Source organism: Eleginops maclovinus, chromosome 16, assembly GCF_036324505.1.
Source record: "Eleginops maclovinus isolate JMC-PN-2008 ecotype Puerto Natales chromosome 16, JC_Emac_rtc_rv5, whole genome shotgun sequence".
In the NCBI taxonomy this organism is placed as follows: domain Eukaryota; kingdom Metazoa; phylum Chordata; class Actinopteri; order Perciformes; family Eleginopidae; genus Eleginops; species Eleginops maclovinus.
In genome coordinates, this window is record NC_086364.1 from 23,525,797 (window position 1) to 23,538,296 (window position 12,500).

Below are 12,500 nucleotides of genomic sequence, written 5' to 3' on the forward strand. Positions count from 1 at the left end.
AATCTGTTACTGACTGGCGGTATCAGAGCTTTGGAAAGTGGACCACTGTCTGAGTCCCCGATAAGTAGTATGTACAGAACTGTTAACACCATAGCACACACACTGAGAGCTAACGAAGGTCTCGACTTCCTGGGCGTGCCACTATCTACATACTGCTCCTGTGTGGAGACCCGCTCCAGTGTATTCACTCCTCCTCTCTTCCTCTCCCCTGAAAAACATTCATTTCTAAAAATGGAATTCTGAATTAAAAAGTGTTTTCTCAAAATGTTAGAAAATAAACACTTTTCAAAGTACCTCCGTGTTGCATGTACACCTTTGATATATTTCATTTGACATGTATTTAACTATGGACCATTTTCCATGCAGGACCTTTGATCCTAACAGCTCATTTCACAGTGTGGCATTAGTACTTCTACTCAGGTAAAGCTTCAGAATACTTCCTCTCATCAGTGAGGAAGAGGAGTCTCACTGCGCATGCATCGTCACCCACTTCTGCCCCCCCCCCCCCCCTTCCAGGGTGAAACAGGGATATTGTTACACAATGCTGCAGCAGTGAAGTGTCAGCGGGGTTCATGCATGGGGGAGGGAAGCCCTGGCTTTTACCAAGTAGTAAAACTCACCATGCAATATTTATATCCTCCTTTCTCCTTTTCGACACATCCCTCTTTCTTTCTCCGTCTGCCTTGGACTACTTTCCCTCCACATCGCTGTCCTCTTTATCGTCCTGCACTTCCTCTCCATTATCTCTTCTCCTCCATAAATCCATCGCTACTACATCCTCAGACTGATCCCCAGCTTCATTTCTACCCCCTCCTCTCCGGAGTAGGTCTCAGATATATACAGAGTCTGTCTCTGATTGGCTGAAACACCAAACAGATCATTGCAGCATCCCATAAACCCCTCTGTTTCAGCCCCTGTTCCTAAAGAGCTGATTCTGAGTCTGTAGCTTAACATGCTAATGAGCTGCTGCTGGCCACGCTCCTCTGAGAGGTGATTGGTTTAAAAAACAGAGGTACGTTGAGTGGGCCAATTAATGCAAATTAGACTTCAACTCGCCTAAATTAAAGAGGGAAAAACTTTTATTATTAACCGTTACTTATTTTTTCTGACTAAGATTAGGCATTAAAAAACACATTTAGTTTTTAAATATTACTCGAACTTCCTTCACCTCTGGCCATGAGAGATATCCAGAAACAGTGTTGACATAAGTATGACCTCTACACCCAGCGGTGTAGGAAGAAGGCCGGTAGGATATTAAAGGACCCCCATCACCCCAGCACCAATCTGTTCTGTCTGCTGCTGTCTGGCAGACGGTACCGCAGCATCCGGACCAAGACCACCAGACTCAGAGACAGTTTTATACCACAGGCTGTAAGACTACTGAACTCCTGAGCTGTGTGAATGTCTACTCACATCTGTTTATAGTACACACACACATATATATATATATATATTATACACATCTGTTATACGTAATATATGCATCTGTCCATACCTCCTCATTCAACAGTGTAAAGTGTTTAAATACTCTCAATGTATTCCACATATGTATATATTTCACATCCTTAAATCTTTACTGTTGTTATTGTAAATATTCTTCTCTCTTTTTGCACTATTTGATTTATCTTATTCGCACCATGTATGTAGAGTTGTTGGAGGAGCATGGGACATAAGATTTTCATTGCCAACATGTACGCTGTATCTGCTGTGCATATGACCAACAAAACCTTGAAACCTATGAAGTATGATACGATATTCCTCAGTATTTTGGCAACTCCTGATAGCAGAACCATCTTCACCAAGAGACACAGAGCTAATAGAAAAAGGTCCTGATAAGACTTCAGGCCTCCTGCAGCCACAACAGAGGATGGATGTGAAGCTGTGAACGGTCCCATGTATAATTCAATGTTAGAGCTACAACGTAACAGCTAACACATTAGCATCTGAACCGAAGGGTGGTGAAGACAACACAGGACTCCATCCTTTTAAGAGTGGTATCTTCATCTCACTCCTGTTGGGATATTCCTCTTAAACACAAGAAGCTAGCTGTCCAACTACACAGGGGGTCGATGGAGGAGCCTTTCTGTGGTTTCTCAGGTCAAGTGTGAGCACTGGTTTGTTTCCATGTCGGGATAAAGGGAATCCACAGACAGCACTGTATTAAAGACACATCTTATAAACCTCCATCTCAGAATCCAAACTCCAGCTTTCTCAATTCCTCTCGCCAGCTGCCTCTGTTTATTTATCCCTGCTGCTCATCGCTCACGATCCTCCTGAAGCCGGCATGCTTTTCTGTATACATATAGTATATTTTTAGCACACACATACACACACACACACACACACACACAGATTTACACAGAGAGCTGGAAATGGTACTCAAAAGCTTTCCTTAAGTTAGTAGAAATACTAGTCTTAATAATACTTACAATTAAAAGTCCTGAATTTAAATATGATAGTTATGTAGAAGTACTGTAATATTATTGGCAAAATGTACTTTAAGTATTAAAAGTTACTCTAAAGTTTGCACGATGTCTCTTTTTAAAATAGTGGGTGGATTGTTAGTAATGCACGGCAGCATATCGTCAGCACAGAGTGTGAAGGAGCCGCAAGCAAATTAAATAATGGAGGTGCCCTGAAAGTACAATATTGGCCACCAAAATAAAGTGGAGTAGAAGTATAAAGGGGCATAAAATGGACACACACACACACACACACACACACACACACACACACACACACACACACACACACACACACACACACACACACACACACACACACACACACACACACACACACTCCCACAATCTGCTGCTGTGTGCTCACATGTGTGTGTTCAGTGTGTGTCCACATTCTCCTGGCTCATACTTCATGTTGTCGTGTGTGTGTGTGTGTGTGTGTGTGTGTGTGTGTGTGTGTGTGTGTGTCCAGCTTTTATCAGCACGTAAAACACAGAGTAATTCAAGAATCATATTAAGAAGGGAGTTGTGTATTCAATGTCTTTTTTAGGGGACAGTATCAGTGTGAAACTCTGGAGGTGTGTAAATCTTTCCCTAAACTGTTCTTTTTTTTTTTGCTAAACTAGGCGACAATCTACTCCCTCTCACGGGCAAATTGTGCACACACTGATTTGTGAGCGGCGTGTTCAGATGACTCACTTGTTAAACTGCATGATCATAATCTGTTTTGCCCTTAAGGCACAAATCGCTTAACACAGAGCCGTCTTTCAGTCCTGAGTGCTTCGTGTTTCCATGTCTCATTACTTGCTTTAAAGCAAAGGGGTATAGAATTCAACCCACCACCAACATTAGTCCATCCACTGTTTCTAAAATGTTGCCCTTTTTTCCCTGTGTATTTTGTTCAAAGCAGTGGTGAAGAATCGGAGGATGAATACATGCACACAGCAGAGCACACACAGGGAAACTGGTCCTCTGCATTTAACCCATCCTAGTGCTAGGAGCAGTGGGCAGCTATTGTGCAGCGCCCGGGGAGCAATGGGGAGGGGGGATTGGAGGTGTCCGGTGCCTTGCTCAAGGGCACCACAGCAGGGCCTAGGAGGTGAACTGGGACCTCTCCAAGTAGCAGTCCACCTTCCATATCTCAAGTCTGTTCGGGGACTTGAACCGGCGACCCTACGATTCCCAGTCCAAGCCCCTACTGAGTGAGCCACTGCTGGAGTGGCATTTGGGAGGACAGAGAAGAAACGTCATCCGTTCTGCACTGGAATTGTGTGTGACCAGCATGAACAGGTGAGTGACTGTTACTGGAGTGTGTCCACATTTAAACACACACCTCAGAACAGCAGGGGAGATAACAAGCGTCCTTCACCCAACTCAAAACAACAACACAACTGGAACAGGATGCTGCCAACTACACTTAAAATACCCGGAGAGTCCGAGCATTGGACCATCCGGAGTAAGCTAGAAAAACTCAGCCCGATGTTTCCGACTCTTTAACAATAACAGGAATATAAATACGCTATAATAGGTACGTCAAAGGTACGGAAAACCCCGTCTCAGACGCAAATTATGACCCAGATAGGCAGGGAAACAGTGTTCGACACACCAGCGACAACAACGCCTGAAACCTCCAGTGCAGGAAAGGATTTGACAGAACAGAGAAAGAGTTAGCAGTAGCATAGCGAGATTTCACTGAGGATAAAGTGTACCTTTCTAGCAGTGTCCATTGCCCCAATCTATTATGATTTTCACACAATAGCATGATCGGAAAGGTGCAAAACTAATAAGTTCCTGAATATATTTGAGCTGTTCTCAGACACTGTTGGTACTGACAGTCGTACGCACAAACCTATGAAAAAGAATTGAACCGTAATTCATATACAACACACTTAATGGTAAGGCAGGTCAGGTGAAATACTTTTAACATGAGGAGCAAAGTCATCGTAAGAAGGGATCAAAAACAATAACATGTCACCTGAGACCAGAACTGTATTTGTTATGTGACTTCGGTACCTTAGTTACTGTAGACCGAACACCGGTCTTTCCCTGATCCTGTTGTGTCTTGTCAAAAATGTTAGTCTTGTGTCTCGTTTGGGTCCTCGTGCCCCAGGTCTATGGTTGGTTGTTTTATGTTTTGTTTCGTCATTTTTGTCTCGTCTCCCACTTCCTGTTTTAGTTTGGTACTCACCTTCTGTGTCTCGTTCCAGGTCTCTTGACTCCCTGTCACTGCCCTCGTCAGCCCCTGATTGTTCCCACCTGTTCCCTGTTACCTCATGTTTAAGTAGTCCTGTCTCCCCCTGTCTTGTGTCAGTTCGTCTGTCCTGTCTGTGGGTCAGTAACCAGCGTACCAGCACTGTGTTTATTAATCCTCCATGTGAGCGTCTTGAGTTCTTGTTTTTGCACTTTTGGAAATAAAGCATTTTGTAATACTTTAACTCTGTCTCCTGGGGTCGTGCATTTGAGTCCTACTGCATTGTGTTTAAAGTTCGTGACAGACCCTAACCGGGATGTTTTGGGTCTGACACCGGAGCGCTGATCACTTAGGGAAAACTTCCCAAAATAATACAACTTTTCACAAGAAATCCAAGAAACTGGGGTACAAGGGGGACGTGATTTATCCTCGTAATGTCACCCCTGTAATGATGTCACTTCCTGCTCCATAAAGAAGGCAGAACAGGTATGAAGCCTTTTGCTTCTCTTAGTCTTTGCTTCCTTCACGCCCATTTTCCAGGGTTTAATACTCCCATACCGTGCACGTGTAACCGTCCTCTCCGGTCTCAGCGGGGGTCTCGTTCTTGTCGGGGTTTATAAAGAACGATCTCTACCCTCGGGGCGCCCTAAGTGCTCTGTTGTTGTCAAATCTCCAGTCTCCAGTGAGAGACACCACAGTCCGTCCTGACACACTCTGCCTTCCTCTTCATGCATATCACTGACCCCCCCCCCTCCCTGCGTTCCAATTATCTCAATAACACACAAGCGCTGACCACAGTCTGCTGCTTCCTGCTGCTTTAACACCAGCTGATTGACACCACTTAGGGTATGTAACACACACACACACACACACACACACACACACACACACACACACACACACACACACACACACACACACACACACACACACACACACACACTGCAGAAAAATCCCAATTAAGAGCTTTTTTCTCCGGTTCATTATGAGTCTCCGAGAAGATCAAGTGAATTTAAACTGTGCAGACTCATTAGGTTATAAAACTACACTTTGCTTGATGCATGCGTCGCCATCACACACTCTTATTTTTCACACTTAATACCGTGGGAGGATTTGGGGGCCAAAGAGGCAATAACTGTAAACACACTAATTAGATTACTCTGCTCAGTTTCACTCAGAGAGGATTACTCCTGATCTCTATCTGTACAGAAACATGACACACTTTATTATTCTGCACACACACACACACACACACACACACACACACACACACACACACACACACACACACACACACACACACACACACACACACACACACACACGGCAGAAGAAAGTGTTTTTGTACATCGTTTTAAACTGATGTATGATTATATATACATAACAACAACAAACATTGTACTTAATAAGGAGTTGTTTCCTTTATGAAGGCCCTTGAATTAAATAGAATCAGTAAATAATAATGCATCTAAATACAAAAAGAATGTATGCATTTAATTTAACTCCTTTAGCTGGATGATAGTGAAAGCTGCACATTCTGTTTGAATTCTATTTATTTTATAGATTAATTATTTTAGATATATCTTTATTTATTTATTTGATTTTTTAATTTATTGTCAGTTTTTTTGCAGTGGATTTTTCAAACTATTAAAATAAATCCTTGCTAGTTTTTGTTTGTTGTTGTAGTATTTCTTTCGGCCACACGAGGCGGAAGTGCACCCTGTATTCCAGACAGGACGTAAAGCTTCCATGCAGGTTTTAACTTCTACATGCACTCTGAAAAGAAAGCCACATACATTGTGTGTGAGCTGATAGCTTTCCACCTGTTTTCACTGTGTCACACATCTGAACCAGGATTTGAGTCTGCCCTTTCTCCGCACACACACACAGCACACACACACACACACACACACACACACACACACACACACACACACACACACACACACACGCATTTTAAGGCTTTTAATAACATTAATACTCCCTTAATGTCACAAACACACCATTCTGCTCTGAACCTAAGCTGAGTGCTATCCCGGATAATCCTCCTGCTTTTCATACTGCAGAGACAAAGTGAAACTGTGATCATACAGCACTTATCAATGGGACTAAGGGAGGAAGAGAGAGGAATAGGAGGGTGCAAAGGGGACGGAAACTCACCCGTCAGTATCCTGGAAGTTGACATTCACTTTCTTTGCAGAACCGAGGAGCTCTGAAACAAACAAAGAGGAACATTAATGGGTTTCTGCAGCAGCAGGGGACACGACAGCCGGTCGATTGCATGATTTCACAGGAGTAAAGATGTTTACGTTCGCAGCAACTCCGGGAGATAAGGCATGAGTATTTGTTATTTGACCTTCACTTCTCCTTTGACAGTTCCTTGAGGTCAGTCACCAATACTGGTCATAACCATCTTTAACTATGAATATCTACATTGTCTATGTGCCTGCTTCTGTGTGTGGTGAGGTAGCATTCACATTCACACTTACATATAAAACCTAAACAAAATCAAATGAATAAATAAAACAAACTCAGTTAAAACAGAATGTGCAGCTTTGTTTGACCTTTCACTAGATTATCCAGCTGGCAAAATTAGTTTGAAAGCAGAGCAAATTGTCAAAATTGCATTAACGGTTAAGGGTTAGTGAATGTGTTACCGATGCTTTATTTCAGTGCATCGCTTTGGCTTCATGTTCAGCCTTCAATCGAGCCGGCGGCACACAGCCAAAGCCAAGTCACAGGTGAGGAAACCAAAACCTACCGTCACCTGTAATTACACTAATGCCTATTAACACCTTGACTGGTCCTACAGGAGCCTGCTTTACCTTCTGTTCCTTTAAACATCCCACAACAGTTTGAACACTCAGCCTCGTCTCAAAAAATGTCTCAATCTCAATCTGGGATTAATAAAGAACGTCTAATGTGATCTCATTATTCTTTCATTTCCTGACCTTTGTTTTAATGTCAGCTGATGATGAAGAACTGAAACACACACACACACACACACACACACACACACACACACACACACACACACACACACACACACACACACACACACACAGCATCTCCAGGGTGCAGGAAACAGGACAGTCCCTGTATTGTGGAGGAGAGACGGCTCCCAGCGCCACTGAGGGAGGAACATTGATTTCCTAACAGGCTATTTCTGGCAGCTAAATGCAGGGATTCACACACACACACACACACACACACACACACACACACACACACACACACACACACACACACACACACACACACACACACACATCTTTGTCCACATCTGTCACATCCGACAGTCGTTAACCCTGAACTTTTCACTCCATCATGAGACCTTCAGACCGAGCCGGGTCAGATGTGGTTCTGACATTAGGAGACCAGGACATAGGCGGACCCGACACACAGGACTCAAAACACTCATATGACCCGGATGTGTCTCAAGCTCAAGAACTTTATGAGGAAGACGTTTCCTTTGAGGCATTTTTCTCTTTTTGTAATTTCTCCGTCTCTGTCATTCATTAGTTTCCTACATTTCCCAGAATGCATTTTCAACAGGTGTCGACAGAAAGCTAAGAGGAGGCTGCCGCTCGTACAACCCCTGGAGTACTCTCCATTTTGTTTTTCTGAATGTGTTTTTGGTAAGAAGCCTTAAATAAGCTCTGTGTTTAAAACCAGCTGGACACATTGAACTTTGAAGAGGCATGAAGCGAAATGGAGCGTTAGCTCTAGCAGTTTGAAGACACTGTTTTCCTGCTGCCTTCTTATTTTTCCAGGTGACTCCTTCTATAATTTAAAAGGGTCTAAGATACATGATATGATGCCAAAAGAAAAACCAACCTTTCCAAGAAACGTTTCCTGACTAAAGCTCAGTCTGAACTCCGTAATCAGAAACACGTGACGCTCGATAATATTGTGAAGATGTTTCTTTTATTGCACGCAGTATTACAGTTAAGCTGTGTGAGCAGATGTTCATTTGTGAAAAACCAGCCTAACAACACACACACACACACACACACACACACACACACACACACACACACACACACACACACACACACACACACACACACACACACACACACACACACACACACGTTGCTCGGAGATGCTGGACGGCTACATTAACACACAGTCATAATAAATAGTGAAACCATGGTTATAATAAGCCGTCATAAAACACACATACTCAAACACACACTCCAACACACACTCCAACACACACACTCCAACACACACACACACACACTCAACACACACTCAACACACATACTCAAACACACACTCCAACACACACACTCCAACACACACACTCAAACACACACTCCAACACACACACTCCAACACACACACTCCAACACATACTGCAAAATAATATTTTTATAATTTAGTATTGATACTTTTACTTAAATCCGAGTACCCCTTCAAAACTGGATGCACACACACACACACACACACACACACACACACACACACACACACACACACACACACACATTTAAAAGAGCACACACACACACACACACACACACACACACACACACACACACACACACACACACACACACATCCATGCCCAAACCAAAAACTAAATGAATGCTTGAATGCACAGATAAAGATTACACACACGCACACACACACACACAACACACACACACACACACACACACACACACACACACACACACACACACACACACACACACACACACACACACACACACACACACACACACACACATTTAAAAGAGCACACACACCATCTGTCTCTTCCACTTTACTTTGCACACTGTTGCTCAAATGTTGAACACACACACACACAAACACACACACACACACACACACACACACACACACACACACACACACACACACACACACACACACACACACACACACACACACACACACACACACACACACACACTGCAGGCCTTTTGGAGTCTGTCTGAAAGTGACAGCAGACAGATGTGTTTCGGCCGGCCTGCAGCGAGGACAGTCTCTGCAGCAGAAAGTCAGACTGAACCGAAAAAAATACACAAACACTTCAAGCCGAGGACGGAGGCAGAAGGGCTACCATCTTATCTTAAAGTAAAAGCACCACGAGACAAAATACTCTTTTACAGGTAAAAGTCCAGCTCATCCAGGACAAAACCCTACCTAATTGGGAAAGGACGAACATATTAGCATCCGAGCACCGAGAGCTCATATAGGTTGAATTAAATGTTGTATTAATCACAGAGTAGAAGAGATATGAACTAAACCTGTAAATGCAGTTCTTCCAGACAAGAGGCTTTAAGAGGAGTGTGTTTTACAGACGCGTTATGTGCAGTCTGATGATTCTCTGATTTCTCACCGCTGGCGAATACTCTATCCTCTCTGGAGACCGAAGAGAAGAGTCACTGATTCACTTTCTGTTCTGTTATATGACTCTGAGTCTGTGAGACCATTCAATAACATGGGACTGAAAAAGGAATATTACTTTAGCCATATTAGCTTCTAGAGCTAGCTCTCAGCCTTTCTCCAGTGCAAAGTACATTTATTCAAGTCCTGTAACATGTTTAGTATTTCCATTTCATGCTAAATAAATGAAAGAATTAAAGAATAAAAAAAAACCAAAATTAATTAAATAAATAAAATCAACAAAGAAATGAAATAGATAAATAAACTTAATTAAATGTATAATACTTATAGATTTATTTAATTTATTCATTATAATTATTACATTTGTGATAATAATGATTAATTACAAGCCATCAAAGTTAGCTCTAACTTTAAAATAAATAAAGTCAAATTAATTATAATGATTTATTTGATCATATATATTTATTTGTAATGTTTTTTTTATCATTTTAAAGTTAGCTCCACCTTTAGCAGCTGCAAAATAAAACTGTGCCTTGTAACAAAGTGTTACTAACTTTACTTGAGTTACTCCTCCCTGTCCTCTCTGGCAGTGAGGATGGAAACTCTGAAGACTCAAGTTTTCCTGATGTTCTGGCTCTGATCGATCTGTCCTCATTTCCTCTCACTGTTTCCTTCACCTCATCAGACCTCTGTCTTCCTCTATTAATGGCTTCCATCCCTCCAGGTCCACAGTTCCTTTACAGCCCAACATTAGCCTCCTTTAGCTTAGCGGTGGTGACGTGAGGTCATGTGACCGTGCTGTAGTTCCTCTATAGCCCAACATTAGCCGCCTTTAGCTTAGCGGTGGAGACGTGAAGTCATGTGACCGTGCTGTAGTTCCTCTATAGCCCAACATTAGCCGCCTTTAGCTTAGCGGTGGAGACGTGAAGTCATGTGACCGTGCTGTAGTTCCTTTATAGCCCAACATTAGCCGCCTTTAGCTTAGCGGTGGTGACGTGAAGTCATGTGACCGTGCTGTAGTTCCTTTATAGCCCAACATTAGCCTCCTTTAGCTTAGCGGTGGTGACGTGAGGTCATGTGACCATGCTGTAGTTCCTCTATAGCCCAACATTAGCCGCCTTTAGCTTAGCGGTGGAGACGTGAAGTCATGTGACCGTGCTGTAGTTCCTTTACAGCCCAACATTAGCTTTTCACTTCAGAAAGGTAATATGTGGAGAGTATCCTGCTGAACTAAACTTGTACATTTCATAAACGTTTGTTTGACACAGAGATTATTTTCTGACATAATCAAAAATCACACGGAGGAATCCCATTGGCTTTTTGTGTGTGTTGAATCCTTGCCCCCCCCCATCATTTCCTGACATCATAAAGAGCAGCGCTGCTTCCGTGTCATCAAATAAGGACAGGAGTTGTGTGAGAAACTCATATAAGGACAGAGGGTGAGAGAGGGCGAGCTGCCAACATCCCCACACACACACACACACACACACACACACACACACACACACAGTGCTGTGTCATGACTGTATACACACATTACAGTGATTTGTGAACAAGAACATAACTCCGATGTCTCCGTATAAATAATTATCATTAATAATGTATCTGCGTATAAATACTGCAGGGCAGATTAACTATGTGTGTGTGTGTGTGTGTGTGTGTGTGTGTGTGTGTGTGTGTGTGTGTGTGTGTGTGTGTGTGTGTGTGTGTGTGTGTGTGTGTGTGTGTGTGTGATACGTGGTAACTGCAGGGGCTGGTTTGATCCTCTTTGACCCTTTCTGCCTCCTGAGCTGGTAGCACACACACCATCTGCACTCACACACACACACACACACACACACACACACACACACACACACACACACAGTATATTTCTCCAGTTTTGTATCGCCTGCCGCAGCAGAACTCTGGGAAAATACTGATTTCACGATGCAGCCTGCAGCCTAAATCTGTCCCTGTTTCACTGCCTACACACACACACACACACACACACACACACACACACACACCTAGGGAGCACTGGGTAAGAGGCGGTTGCTAGGTAACAAGCATCCTCTAGCTCTAGCTTATACATGTGTGCTGAACACGCAACCATTGCAGGAGGCTTCAGAATTACACACACACACACACACACACACACACACACACACACACACACACACACACACACACACACACACACACACACACACACACACACACACACACACACACACACATACAAACACAATGCCGTAATGAGATTGTGACTTCAGTATTTCCAGTGTGTGTGACCCAGCCTCTGCTCCTCCTCAGAGACTCGTCTTTGATCAGCTGACTCTCTGCAGTGGAGAAGCAGCTTCTGGACTCACCCTCATGTCTCCCCGGCTGTAAAGCGGCTTCCACATTCTCTTACTCTGTGTTTGTACTTCCTGTTGAAGTGTATTTACGGTCACTTTGCATATTTCCACCAGCTTTATTAACCTTTACTTGCTAGAGAAGCTGTT

At 43.2% G+C, this 12,500-nt stretch overlaps 1 protein-coding gene and 1 non-coding gene across 2 annotated transcripts in view; one reads left to right on the top strand and one right to left on the bottom strand.

Annotated features, from left to right (window-relative positions):
• Position 1, top strand: part of trnar-ccu (transfer RNA arginine (anticodon CCU)) — a 73-nt gene extending 72 nt beyond the window's left edge. The window contains exon 1 of the tRNA in view: position 1. This exon is cut by the window's left edge and continues 72 nt beyond it. This is a non-coding gene — a tRNA (tRNA-Arg).
• The window catches only part of caskin1 (CASK interacting protein 1), an 84,512-nt gene that overhangs the window by 37,212 nt on the left and 34,800 nt on the right, over positions 1-12,500 (bottom strand). The window contains exon 2 of the mRNA XM_063904820.1: positions 6,814-6,865. Within this exon, the coding sequence (XP_063760890.1) occupies positions 6,814-6,865 (52 nt within the window). The remainder of the gene's footprint in view (positions 1-6,813; positions 6,866-12,500) is intronic.